Raw genomic sequence first — 12,414 nt, 5'->3', positions numbered from 1 at the left:
GGAATAACATGGTATCTGTGTCTCTGTTTTGACAGTGCTGATCAAGCTCTAGACAGATTTGCTATGAAGAAATTCTTTGATGATAAAGTTTCGGCTTTAATGCAGCCATCCCAAAGAAGGTATTTAATTTGTTCCTAATTCATGCCAATAAGAAATGTCATTGTTATCATCTGCCCCTATCCCTTACTCCCTCCTCTGTTATGTGAAGGCTCTTCCCACAAGAATCTCCAGTGATTCCTGAACTCTCAGCACTTTATCCTATATTAATGTTCCTTGATTGATGGGATCTCTCCTTCAGTTCCTGCACGTAGCCCAAGATAGATAAGGCCTTTTGTACCGCACTGTTACAGATGTGTGTTCTTACTGCATTGTTTGTTAACAAAAAGAGATGTCACAATCTATTTCTTGATTGTTCCAATAGTAATAAACTCATTTTTTTTGTGGCATAAGTGATGTGTATGGAATGTGTGTTGATTAGTGTGCGATAAAGAACATATTACCACCTGGTTGGAGGAACTACAGGTTATGTGTCTGCCCCACATCCCTGAGAGTACGTGTTTGTCGAAGCATGCATTACTCATTCTGGCTCTCTGGATTTCTTACCTTTGCCGTCTGTCTGCATGCATAAGGTTGAGTTGGGACTCAAGTAAGCAGTTTGGAAAATGAATAGTCCTGGGGGTTGCTATTTACCTCATTTTGATGAGAGGTAATGAAAGATTCAGTACTAAAAGAGATTGATACCCATCAGACAAGTAATTGTGATAGAGGTGAATCTTCTTTTAGAAACAAAAAATATCAACAGGGTTAGATCTAATAATTACTGTTTGTTTTCAGCTTAATTGGCTTTAATTACAGTAGGTTTTTAGGAAGTTGTTTAAAGGATAAGGTTTTGCTAGTAATTAAACTAGAAAAATATGTAGTAGCAATGAGCAATAAGGCATTTGGCTCTGTTAATCTCTAAATAACAAACCCTTTTTGGTTACTTCTTGAACCCATTTGGTGACCTTCACACCTCTCTTTCACTTGAAAAATAGTAACACAGCATTTCATTAGACTTGAAATAAACTTTTCATAACTAGAACTTTACTGACCTCTCTTTTTATTTCAGTTTTATGCCTGCATGTGTGTATTGCACTTTTATTATAACGATTTGAGAGTGATGCCTGCCAGAGAGAGAAGTGTGAAGCACAGGATCAAAAGGAAATAGAAGCTCTGAGCCCTCCTGTGCAGTAGCCTTATGCAGCCAGCATAGGCCCATGTGAGCCAGGGACACTCGCTGCAGCCCCTGGGCCTGTGCATCAGGGCAGTTTTTACAGCCGTGTTGACAGAAGCTTCAGCAGCTACTCACTTAGGTGATCTGCACGTGAGCCCTAAAGCTGGAGATGAAGTAGGTGTAAATGGTGGTATCCGGCTTTCCTACCCTCTGGATGGAGACTTGCTTCATTCTTCTGGGAGGTGGGGCGCAGGGGAAGCCTCGGAGATGCAGTTCACCTCCTGACTGATGGAGTTAGCGCCATTGCTCAGCAGGACTTGAACTTGAGCTGCCCGTACCGTCTTCCAGACCCGCCTGCACACAGGGGCTTGGGAGTGTCACTCCCCGTGAGGACAGAGGAGGTTTTCCAACTGTCTGTCAGAACCGTTCTCCTGAGCCTGGCCTTTCCTACCTTTGCCTGGCCTGGCAGTGGCTACTAATCCTATTGTAGAGAAAGGAGAACCAACTCTGTAATATTTATGGGCAAGTTTATAATCCTTTTTTGATGCCATTTTGATCAGCTGGTGGCCTGAACACCTTTTTAATGTGCTTTCCCTCTGAATCTACTCTTGGATAATTAAGTAGTGATGTCCTTGTTAAAATCCAGTTTAGGTAAATATCAGAATGATAAAATTTGAAAATAAACCCATTTACTTGTATTTTGAAATTTTTTCTCCACTAAGTTTTGTCCAGGAAAAAAAAAAAGAAATGGAGGCCATTAAATGCATCAATCCTGAAAATATCGCTTAGCTTTTCCCCATTGCCAGCTGGATGCTGGAAGAGCGGCAAGAAAAGCAACTAGAGACCAGATCTGCCATTCTGAATCCATTCTGACAATACTTAGAATGGAAAATTCTTCAACTGCTTATTTGAGAAGGTTTGCATGAGTAAGAAGTGCAGATACCCTTCATTGTTAAAAATTTCTCATAAACCTTCAGGATTTGAAGTCTTTGAACGCGCTTCTCAAAAATAAGCCAGCTGCCTATAAGCCTCTTAAATGCACTGCCTGGAGAAAGGGGTTCCAAACTTCAGCCAGATTTTTGGAGTAATTAAAAACAGGTAGTGATAGAGAGAAATTGTTCAGCCTGAGAGGTCACTGACAAAGTGTTTTACCACACTGTTTTGTCACGTAGGTGGGACAATGTGTATCTTTGTGCTTCTGATGTACCAAATATTTTCAGAAAAATGGAAGGAGGAAACCAAAGAGCAGATGTCTTTTCTTAGCGTTTCAAAATAAAGTGAGCTTTGCTAGCTGCCTACAAAAATGAAACCTATTTTAAGCCACTACAGCCTCTGTCTGGTGCAGTAAAGCTGCCGTTCTTGGGCAGGATGCCTTTAGTTGTGGTGTTACTGGGGGCATGCAGTCAGGGGTGGGTCAGTGAGCCCCCGTGTAAAGGGGGAAAAAGAGGTGATATTCTTCTTTCTGTACATTCCAGAGAGTGAACTTAAATGAAGGACATGTCATGAGTGTGGAAGAAAAGGGACTCAAAACCAGCAGAAAAACTAAAGGAGGATGTTTTCCCCAGCTTCTTTAAGGAGACAGGAGGAATTTGTTTAACACACACTGCAGTGATGTTCCCTTGCATGCATTTACTCATCAGCTTGTGACCAGACCAGGGATGAAATAGCAGAAATAAAATGATTTTCATGTTGCTATAGTAGTTTTCCTCTGTTTGGTGCTGAATGAGGTAACTTTTCATTGTGAAGATGTTACTTGCCTGCGCAGGCCTTAATGCTAAGATTTTGACAAGGGCACTTCTTGCTCTTGTTTTAATGACATGCAACTTGCTGTAAGGCAGTGGGACCCACGTCACGCAGCTGTGAAAGCCAATGGAGACGTTCAGGAGCAACTGGGAATGTATGTCGGAACAACTGACATTACTGTCTCTTCTGGTTCCTGTCTTTATTAGAATAGTGATGTAAATAACTAAGGTAATGATAGCAATGTAGCAGCCATGGATTTAATAAAGTGGTAAACTGAAGTGTCTTTTCATGCTGTTTTTTGAAGACTCTTCTTTTGGAGTTACGTGTAATGTCGCAATGCTATTCACTTACCCGTGACCTAGAAGTATTAATGTGTAAAGAATGTATTTCCCCGATATGGTTGTTTTTTCCCTGATATTACTGTTTTTATTTAATTCAGTTAAATTTTGTGTTTTTAGATACGTGCAATTCTTAAGTGGCCTTCTATCTGGATCTGTGAAAATGAATGCAACCCCTCTTTTTCTGCACTATGTTATCCTTCACGGCATCCCAAGCTTCGATGCTGGTGGAGGTAAATTACCTAACTTTTCCTATCCAAGTGTAGGCTCAAAGTCTTCATTTTGGAGCTTTCTAGAAAGCCTCCATGAATCTCAAAGTAGAGTTAGTGCTCCTTGATACCGGTCTAAATATTCCCAGTAGAAGAATCAGGAGAAGAGAAATATCCTAAAAGTAAAAATTACAGCAGGTGAAATACTTTGTTAAATGAGGCATTGGTGCTATTCAGGTCTGTCTAGTTTCTGAACAGCTGTGGTCCTGGTCCCTGAAAAGGAGCTGGGAACGTGGTGAGATCTCACAGTCATTTCCTTCTTGTTTAGGAAACATAATCATAAACTTAATCTCTTTTCTGTTTCCTGATTGGATTTCCTGTAGGAAAGCCATTTGGATATGTTGAGCTTCTAGGGTGGCCTGCTATAATAAGTGGCTTTAGGATTTAAATGCTAAACCAAGATACCGTGCTAGAGCATAGTAAAGGAGTATAACTGAATTTTTATAATCCGATAATTCAATAGCACCTGTCTTTAGAAATGTCATTGTCATGGATTTGGAGTGCTCCATTGTCATTGGTGTTTAGTTTGGTTTTATGTGTAAAATAACTATTTCTGTAAGGACAAAGTATTGTTTGCCTAGCAGGAAATTTAAGGGACTTACTAGTTTTGAAACAAAACCATAGATCAAATATTCTATTTAATTTTGAAAATGCTTTTTGTCTTGGTTTGGGGTGGGGTTTTTTGTTTTGTTTTGGCTATTGTCTGTCTTCCCTTAATAATTTTGTTTTCCTGCAGAAAAAGTGGGAAGGAAGGAAGACAGACATTTAATAAGGAGCAAAGGGTTCCCTTTTTCTTTCATTACCGGAATACTTTCAAATCCCCTCCTGTCCAATTCACTAGTAGTCTGAAGATCAGGGAAAAGTGACATTTTCATAAAATATAATCAGATACTTTTTTTTGGGGGGGAAAATGAATCTGTCAAAACCAGTTTTACTTGGAAGGATATTTTGACAGCCAACATTGTGCCACTTTGCTCAGTGCATTAAGCTTCCTAGTTGTATTATTCAGATAAAGGAAAATAATTCCAAAATGTTCTTTTCTGTTGACTTCTTTTCAGCTTGCCGGCCTTTCCTGAAGTTATACCAGGCTATGCAACCAGTTTATACATCTGGAATATAGTAAGTCATGAGCATTTTCAGTTTTGTTTGAATCCAGGTTTTAATTCTCATAATTGCAGAATTTCATAGTCTTTTTTTGCTTTTTGTTTCTTTAAACCATATATTTTATTTTTCTTTTCTCTCCTGTTAAGTAGCGTAGGGCCAGAAAATCAAAGCCGAATCTGCATTGCTATAGACCCTGCCCAGCTTTTGAAGGGAGATATTATGGTAAGTTTAATTGTATGGAATGAAAATAGAGTACTGTGCCATTTAGTTTATAGTCTCTGACCTGTTTTGTGTTCTTGTAAAAAAAATACATTGAGCAAATGGTTGCAGATGTACTCCAAAACAGGTTATTAAGTTAATTTAGTCATCCTCTCATCAAACTAGAAGGTTTTTAGGAGCTGAAACAATTGCTGTCAGCATTCTCATTTCGTAGCATCACCAAGTGCGGTAAGGCCTGTGGCGCTGTTTTCTTTAAGAAAATTGCTTTGGGGAGTATTTGTAACTTGGCATTAAAATACCAGTGTCCTATAATTTGGCAGGCAACGTGTACAATCGTAAAACTATATGCTGTAAAGAAAATACCTAACTAATTCTGAATTGGTTTGGAACTCAAAAAGGCGTGATACCAAATGAAAGCTTTTTGATTCTACAAGCACATGCAGTATTTAGAAAGCAGTTTATATGTGTTAATACAGGGCATGTAATTCTCTGTGTGCAGAGCATGACTCTGGTTGAATTGCTGCACTAGCATTTTAAATACCTCAGCTTTCTCTCTTGTCATGCACTGTTATGCACAGAAAAGGTAAAGAAAGATAGTTGGTGTGCCTTTCAATTTGTTAAACTAAGGGAACAGAAGAACGTGTGGAATGAATGGTGGGGAGAAGTACTGTCAGAAAATATCCCTGGTCTGTTGCTACTAGGTTTCGTGATGCTTTTTTCTTTTATGTACTACTTTGAGAAATGTTGGACCTCAGTGTAAGAGGTTCTTGGTGTCAGGGTTCTGGTTTTTTCTACCTTCTGAAATAATCTTTTTTATTATCCTTCTTCTGCCTTTCCTACTTCCCCTTTCCATTCAGTTTAGTGTGTTGTTCGTTCTTTCTTTCACTGAAAAATGGAGAATTTTTTTGCTAAATATACTGTTAGAAATTGGTATACTTTGGATGCTTGGGACAGTTTCAGATTCAGGAAGATTTGTTAGCTCATCAGAGGACTGATGGTGCCTAAGGAAGTGGAATAGCTCAGAAAAGAAATCAGTCTGAGACCAATTCGGTATCTCAAATGTGTGTTTAAGATGAAAAATGGACACATAGCTTTTCAGTAATACTTGCATCATTTAAAAAGAGATCAACTTCATTAATCCCAAGCTATTATTGGAGGTAATTCTTCTGAGCAAGCCAGCATCTTATTCAGCATGGTAATGTTTCCTAAACAAAAGACTTCAGTTTGGAATAATTTTTTACTATGTGTTAAAGGAGAAATTCACACAGTTGTGGGTACCACTAGGCTTGCTTTAATCACAGCTCAGAGTAGGGCCACCACCTCAGTGAGTGGCCGAGAACAAAAGGATGCAGCACAGCTTGTATACACTTACCAAATCATTAGTCAATGTCCAAAGTTTTTAGGAGTTTCCTCCTAAATTCTTGTCAATTCTGCAAATCCATCACCTGACCCTGTCCCAGTTGATTCATCCATTCTGGTTCCAGTCTCTGCCTCAGTTTCAAGGTCCCCTTCGGATTGTGGTCTTCTTTCCACTTGCTTGAACTCACATAATCCTTCAAGCACATGTACTTTTTGAACAAGCAGTTCCTATTCATCTATATTAATTTTTCTAAAGCCATCTGTGTTTCTGAGAGCATCTGTGTATATAAATCGATCATCCATTGCTTCTCTATTCTCCAGCTGATTAACTGGACTGGGTTTTAAACCAGCCTTGGGTTAGGGCTGTACAAGGGCTGAGGCCTGGTGCTGCTAGTTAGCAGCTTCAGCACTTTGAATTTCTTAATTCAAAGTATATTGTCTTTTAACATATGTCTAAGTAAAAACATCAGTGGTTTCAGGAAAAAGAAAAATATGTAGAATGCTCCACCTCCAACTCCATGAAGTTTAACCCCTTAAAGTGCATGGGTTTAAAAAAAAGACAGACTTAAAAGACTTGCTTGTCTGAAGTTCAGAGAATTTGTTAACACAATGTGAGTAACACGTGGTGATGGAGCACAGCCACAGCCCTTGAAAAGCTGCATTGAGATCTGTAAATGCACAGAGTATTGCCCAGCACATTACAGTGGCTTGCAGTAATTCTTGGGTATGGCATCAGAACGTAGTGGAGACTGAATTCAAAATTAAGCTAAGGCTTCCTTGAAAGCTTGTTATGTGTACTGGGCACTGAGAGATGTTTTCAGTATTCTGGGTATTGGCCAGATTTTAATAAACAATGACAATTTTGTGTAAGTTGTTTATGATACGCTGAGTTAAAATTATTCAAGGCTGTTACTTTGAATTGCAAAGTGGAAAGAAGCAGGTGCTATGTAGTTTTCTGAACTGACCCAGATACACTGGTTTTATAAACACAATTATGCAAAAGACAGTAGATTCTGTGTAAATCCAGCAACTGTGCAAAGCCAGAACTGTTGCCAAAGTTGGAGGATAAAAAGTGTTGTTCAGGGATTTAGTCTTCTGCATCTTCAGAAACTCTCATGTTTGAGCCACATGTAAAAATGACGTGATTGTTTAAAACAGCTAAAGTTAATGTTTTAACATTAAATTGTGGAGGAATGTACATAACCTTAAAGAAGCTCTTAATTCTTTTTGAGCTTCTTTTTGCTCAAATAATATAATTAAATGTAAACAGTTACTTTCAGGCCAAGTATAGGTTTTGGAGCAGGTTAGTTCTAATATCTCTCATCAGGGGTTCTCTTAATCCCATTTCTGTCCATTTTTCATTCCTGGGCAAACTTGAAGTTTTCATCCTTTATGATGATGTTTTGCCTTTACATAGGGTTGCTGGACATAGTGGAGAACGAGCATTTATTTATTCTTGATTCAAGCAGTCTTAACTGTTTCTCCTACCTTTGTTTTGGTAACCTAAGGGACTAACTTATGGCCGTGGTTCTAGCAGAATGACGCTGATAGTTGTGTTGGACTAAAAGGAGATAGCTCCTGCTAGTAGGCAGGGTTTTGTATGCTATGTTAATTTTAGTGAGTGTAAAGCGTTGTTTAAAATAAGAAGCAAATAGTATTTCACTTGGTATTACCACTGTGCTGTAGGGAATTCTCTTCTGAAAAACAACCAACCAACCCCAAATCCTCACTTGCAGATAAAATAATGCTTACTTGCATAGTGAATCTCCTAGCCTTTATAAAGGGTTAGAAATATAAGGTTTGCGTAGAGAATACGTGAAAAAAAACATCTCTTATATATGGGCTGAAGTATTTCAGAAATTGTCCTATGTGCCATGTGTCAGCGCTGATTAACTTAGGAATTTAAGGCATTGAGGAGTTACTCCTGTAACGAAAGGTAGACAGCAACAGCTTATGTTAGTTTTTTCAAATCCTGTAGTGAGAAGAATTTCGTAACTGTTTTAATCCCAGTTTTCATAAGCATCCCTCTTAAACCCCTATGTCTTTATTGTATTCAGTTTGAATAACTATTTGCTGTTCAGTTATTCAGTCTTTTCTAAGACACTTTTCTTCATCTGTCTTAAGAAAAAAGGTGGTATTTGTTGTCGTCTTAATGCATTTCAGTAACATCTGCTTTATCATAAAATCCCGATATCATCAGGATAATATCATAACATTTTCAGCCCTGTGACTAAGGTGTTACCAATATTTTTATGTGTTCCTCTAAGAATGCTGAGTGACGTTGTATTACAGCAGACTCAGAGAATTAACAGGTAGAATATCTTTAGGTCTAGCCTAAGGGAAGATGGTATTAGAAAGTAGGACTAGATGTTAATTTCAGAGAGTTCTGTGTTGTTCTAGCTGTGGTATAAAAACTACTACCAACTGCCCACAGTAGCATAAACCAAGATTCTATCATCACTAGAGTAGGTTTTTAAAAAGTCCTAAAGTAGGTATAATCAGCTTTGCAGGCTGGCTTCTAAAGGCTCTGCATATTCTTCAGTTATTTTGAAATGGATGTGCTATAATTCAGTTTTACATTAATTTGGTACCATGAAGAATTACGGACACAAGTCAGCATTCCAACGTTGTACTGGCAGATGTTGCACTTCTGAATCATAATCTACTGATTGGTGACTGACAGCGATGAAAATAGTAATTACTATTTTTACACATCCAGAACTATCTTGCCTTGGGCCTGTATAGTTTTAAAGGGTTGAATAATACATACCCTGCCTGTTACAACATCAGGGATGTCTGCAGCAAATTGCACTGTGGCTGCTTTACTTACTAACTCATGCATACAGACGCATTTGTTCAGATTTGTGAGAAATTACTTCCTGATGTGTTTCTCTGTCTTTCTAGCTCAAGTGTTATCACAAAAAATACCGGTCAGCTACTCGTGACGTGGTTTTTCGCCTTCAGTTTCACACTGGAGCCATTCAAGGACATGGCCTGGTTTTTGGCAAAGAGGATTTGGACAATGCCAACAAAGGTACTTGCCTTTGTAGCTGGCTGGATGCGGCTGTGTGCGGGGGTGTATGTGTGTGCCCGTGCATGCGATGATCATCTTCAGGACCCATTTTGAAAAGGATTCTTGATTGGTTTTTTTCTATCCTTATTTTCAGGGAAAGGGACACTGCTTTGTGTTAGTTAACTCATATCACGTAACATAGGTAAACCCCTAAGGAGAAGAAAAGCTCTTCAAGTGAGTTAATTTGTCAAAATCACTCAGATACTCCTATGTAGTCCTTATTGCATCCTCTCACATTTGTAAAAACAACAGATTCTTATTTGAAATGGTGACTCTATTAGTCACCATCACAGGAAATAAGGTGGGCTGAGTGGATCCCTTTTTTGGCTAAGGAAAACAGTCATAAAGTCTGATATTGTGTTTGTGACCTAGTCTGCCTGGGTATGGAGATCATTTAATATGCCTCAGAATGTACAAAAATAGAGGCAAAGTTTTCAGACACATTTGAAAATGTGCTGGGCTAATCTTTGTATTTTCCAAATTATTGATTCAGTTTTATTTTGATGTTTGTATGCAGGATTGTAACTCCTTCACCTTATGTTACTGGCAAACTAAAATCAAACATATTTTCCTGCAACATATGGCTACACAAAAGTTTTGTGGTCAAAGTACTGCAATTCAGCCTAAATAGAGAACAATTGTAGTTTGCTCCTAGGTGTGTTTTTCTTAAAAGCCAAAGCCAGCCATGTCTGTCTAGAGAGAGGTTTGGGAACTGTATGTCTTTTCTGCTTTGGACTGTTCTTGGAAGTAAAAGACCTCCAGCTGATGCTTATGTGGTCTTTTCTGGAGATGTGTGGGGCAAAGGATGTGGCTCTTTTAGAAGCAAATCGCTAAACCACAAGTGAGAAGAGTGAGGAGGGTACATGTATTAATAGTTGTAGAGAATCCTGATTTCTGAGTGCCTTTGAACTGCTCTCCTGGGAGATAGCTTGCTGAAATACTATCCTTCGTTTTCAGATGACCGTTTCCCTGATTATGGCAAAGTGGAATTAGTGTTTTCAGGAACACCAGAGAAAATTCAAGGTGAGTATACAGAAGAAAAAATGCTCTTAGTTTGAAAATAAGATGCACTGAAATGTAAATTTTTTAAAAAAATATATCCTATTTTCCTCTTTCATTCCACTTCTCTTGTAGATCAGAAATCCAACTTTACTGTTCAAAATGTAATAAAGTTACTGGTTTCACTTTGAAAAATTGAACGAAGGCTGTATTTACAGGAGCAGAGGAGTGATCAGATTTCAGTTTAAAACTATATCGGAACAGTTGGTGATGACTAGTAGAAAGCATCTGTGTAAAACAATGCATAGTATAGGTAGCTTGGTCTGGCACAAGTGGCAGCAGTGGCCTATCCCATAACCTTTTTTCAATGTTGTCCATAACTGATGATATTTGCAGTGGTGAAGTCTGGACTGTCTTCAGTTTAGCACATTTATAGTTTTGTTGGAAATGAGTCTTCTTTGAAGTTGCCTTGTAAGGTATATCCTGTATGCCTCTAGAATTCTGTGGTAATGTGGCTAAGATCATAGGTAATCACAACCTGCAATAAGAACTTAAGGTTGTGCTTAATATTGTAGTTTGATTCTGTTAATACATGGGTTCTTACTCATTTTACAGTGTCCCAAAAAGTATGGATTCTGCATGAGACTGAATGAAAACCAAATACTGTTAACTGTCTTTCTCATACATACTTCCAGTGTCCTGCGAATTGTGTGTTTTCCTTGGGTTTTTTTCCTCACCAGTTTGATCACTTAGAAACTTGTAGTAGCAGCCAGTGAGCAGCTGGATTCTGTCCAGCTAAACATGAAGATCTCACTTAGCCTGTTGGAAGGCCATTTAAGAAAAAAGATTTTATAAATAAATTTGTCCAGCTTGTTCTAAACATTTCTGGATAGGAAATGCTTGAAGAGAGGCCAGCTGACATGTCTGAAAAAGGATCAAAATTGTTTCAAGTTTCCCTTCCTTAGATGGCAAATCAGAGGGGTGTTTTTAGCAGTTCTAAGTGATTGGAAGTTTGTATTGAATTGCTATCTAAGGGATTAACGGGCTAGGAAAAAGAGTTCACCTTGAAGTATTTATTTACAATTTCTGCAAAATTATTTTCCCGCATCTGAAAGTATTATAGAATCATAGAAGAGCTGCGGAGTATCTCTAGTCATCCCCCTGCTGAAGGCAGGGCGGGCCATGAGCTCAGCTCAGCTTGTCCAGAGCTTTGTCCATTCAAATCTTGAAATCCTCCACGGCTGGCGACTTCCCAGCCCCTATGGGCGGGCTGTTCCCGTGCCTGACTGCCCTCGCAGTGCATTTATTTTTTTCTTAGATTGACTCTAAACTTCTCTAGATACAGTTCATGCCTGTTCCTTGTTGTCCTTCTACCCTGCTTCCCCACCTGGCTCTGTCTCCTCCGTGGCCTTTGGGGACCTGCTGCCAGCTCCCCCCAGGATGAAGAAGCCCTGGTCCCTCAGTCTTCCCTCAAAGGGCAAGTCCTCCCATCTCAACCACCCTGGTCACCCTGCCCTGAACTTGCTTCACTTGATTCATATCTTTCTTGTATTATGTAGCTCAAAACTGGACACAGTATTCTAGAAAATAAGCAACTTTTGATACAGATTTTAGGAAAGAATGCACTTGCTGGAGGTGATGAGACACCTAAAAGTTTAGGTAACAAACTTTATGAATCTGCCTTGTGACAAATGACATCACAGAAAGTCTCTACAGGTGGTGTTTTTTCTGCCAGCATATAAAGGTACAGGACCATAGCATTCTTGTCCTTCTAATTTTAACTATCCTTGTTTTAAAAGTCACAGCATGTGCATAATGTTCTGCTGCTTGACACCAGTTTGCAAGAGGACTTGCTTCTCCAGACACAGCCAAAGAGTTGATAATTGAGGATTCTCTGTTGCCTAGTCCAGAGAGAAGAGCAAAGGCAGATAGCCAATTTGTGTTGGTGTCAAAGCCAAGTCCAAGGTCATGAGTCCTTGATGCCTGTGCTTTGCGCTTTTGAATCACCGAACCACACCTAAATTGCTCATGGTATACATTTAAAAGCTGAATATTATCTTACACCTCATTAAGGACAGAAAATCGTGGGTTACTGCT

The 12,414-nt window shown here is 38.9% G+C and overlaps 1 protein-coding gene across 12 annotated transcripts in view; it reads left to right on the top strand.

The window, feature by feature from the left end:
- The window catches only part of TNS3 (tensin 3), a 282,694-nt gene that overhangs the window by 179,637 nt on the left and 90,643 nt on the right, over positions 1-12,414 (top strand). For 11 of the 12 annotated variants that reach the window (XM_080382108.1, XM_080382101.1, XM_080382110.1 and 8 more), the window contains 6 exons: positions 36-119; positions 3,415-3,527; positions 4,622-4,682; positions 4,814-4,889; positions 9,150-9,279; positions 10,276-10,341. In XM_080382108.1, coding sequence (XP_080238234.1) covers positions 36-119; positions 3,415-3,527; positions 4,622-4,682; positions 4,814-4,889; positions 9,150-9,279; positions 10,276-10,341 — 530 coding nt within the window. The remainder of the gene's footprint in view (positions 1-35; positions 120-3,414; positions 3,528-4,621; positions 4,683-4,813; positions 4,890-9,149; positions 9,280-10,275; positions 10,342-12,414) is intronic. The other variant, XM_080382105.1, reaches the window with a different exon arrangement.

This window comes from Falco punctatus, assembly GCF_963210335.1.
Source record: "Falco punctatus genome assembly, chromosome: 4".
Taxonomy (NCBI): domain Eukaryota; kingdom Metazoa; phylum Chordata; class Aves; order Falconiformes; family Falconidae; genus Falco; species Falco punctatus.
The sequence above is the reverse complement of the archived record's forward strand: the minus strand, read 5'-3'. Positions and strand labels throughout refer to the sequence as shown.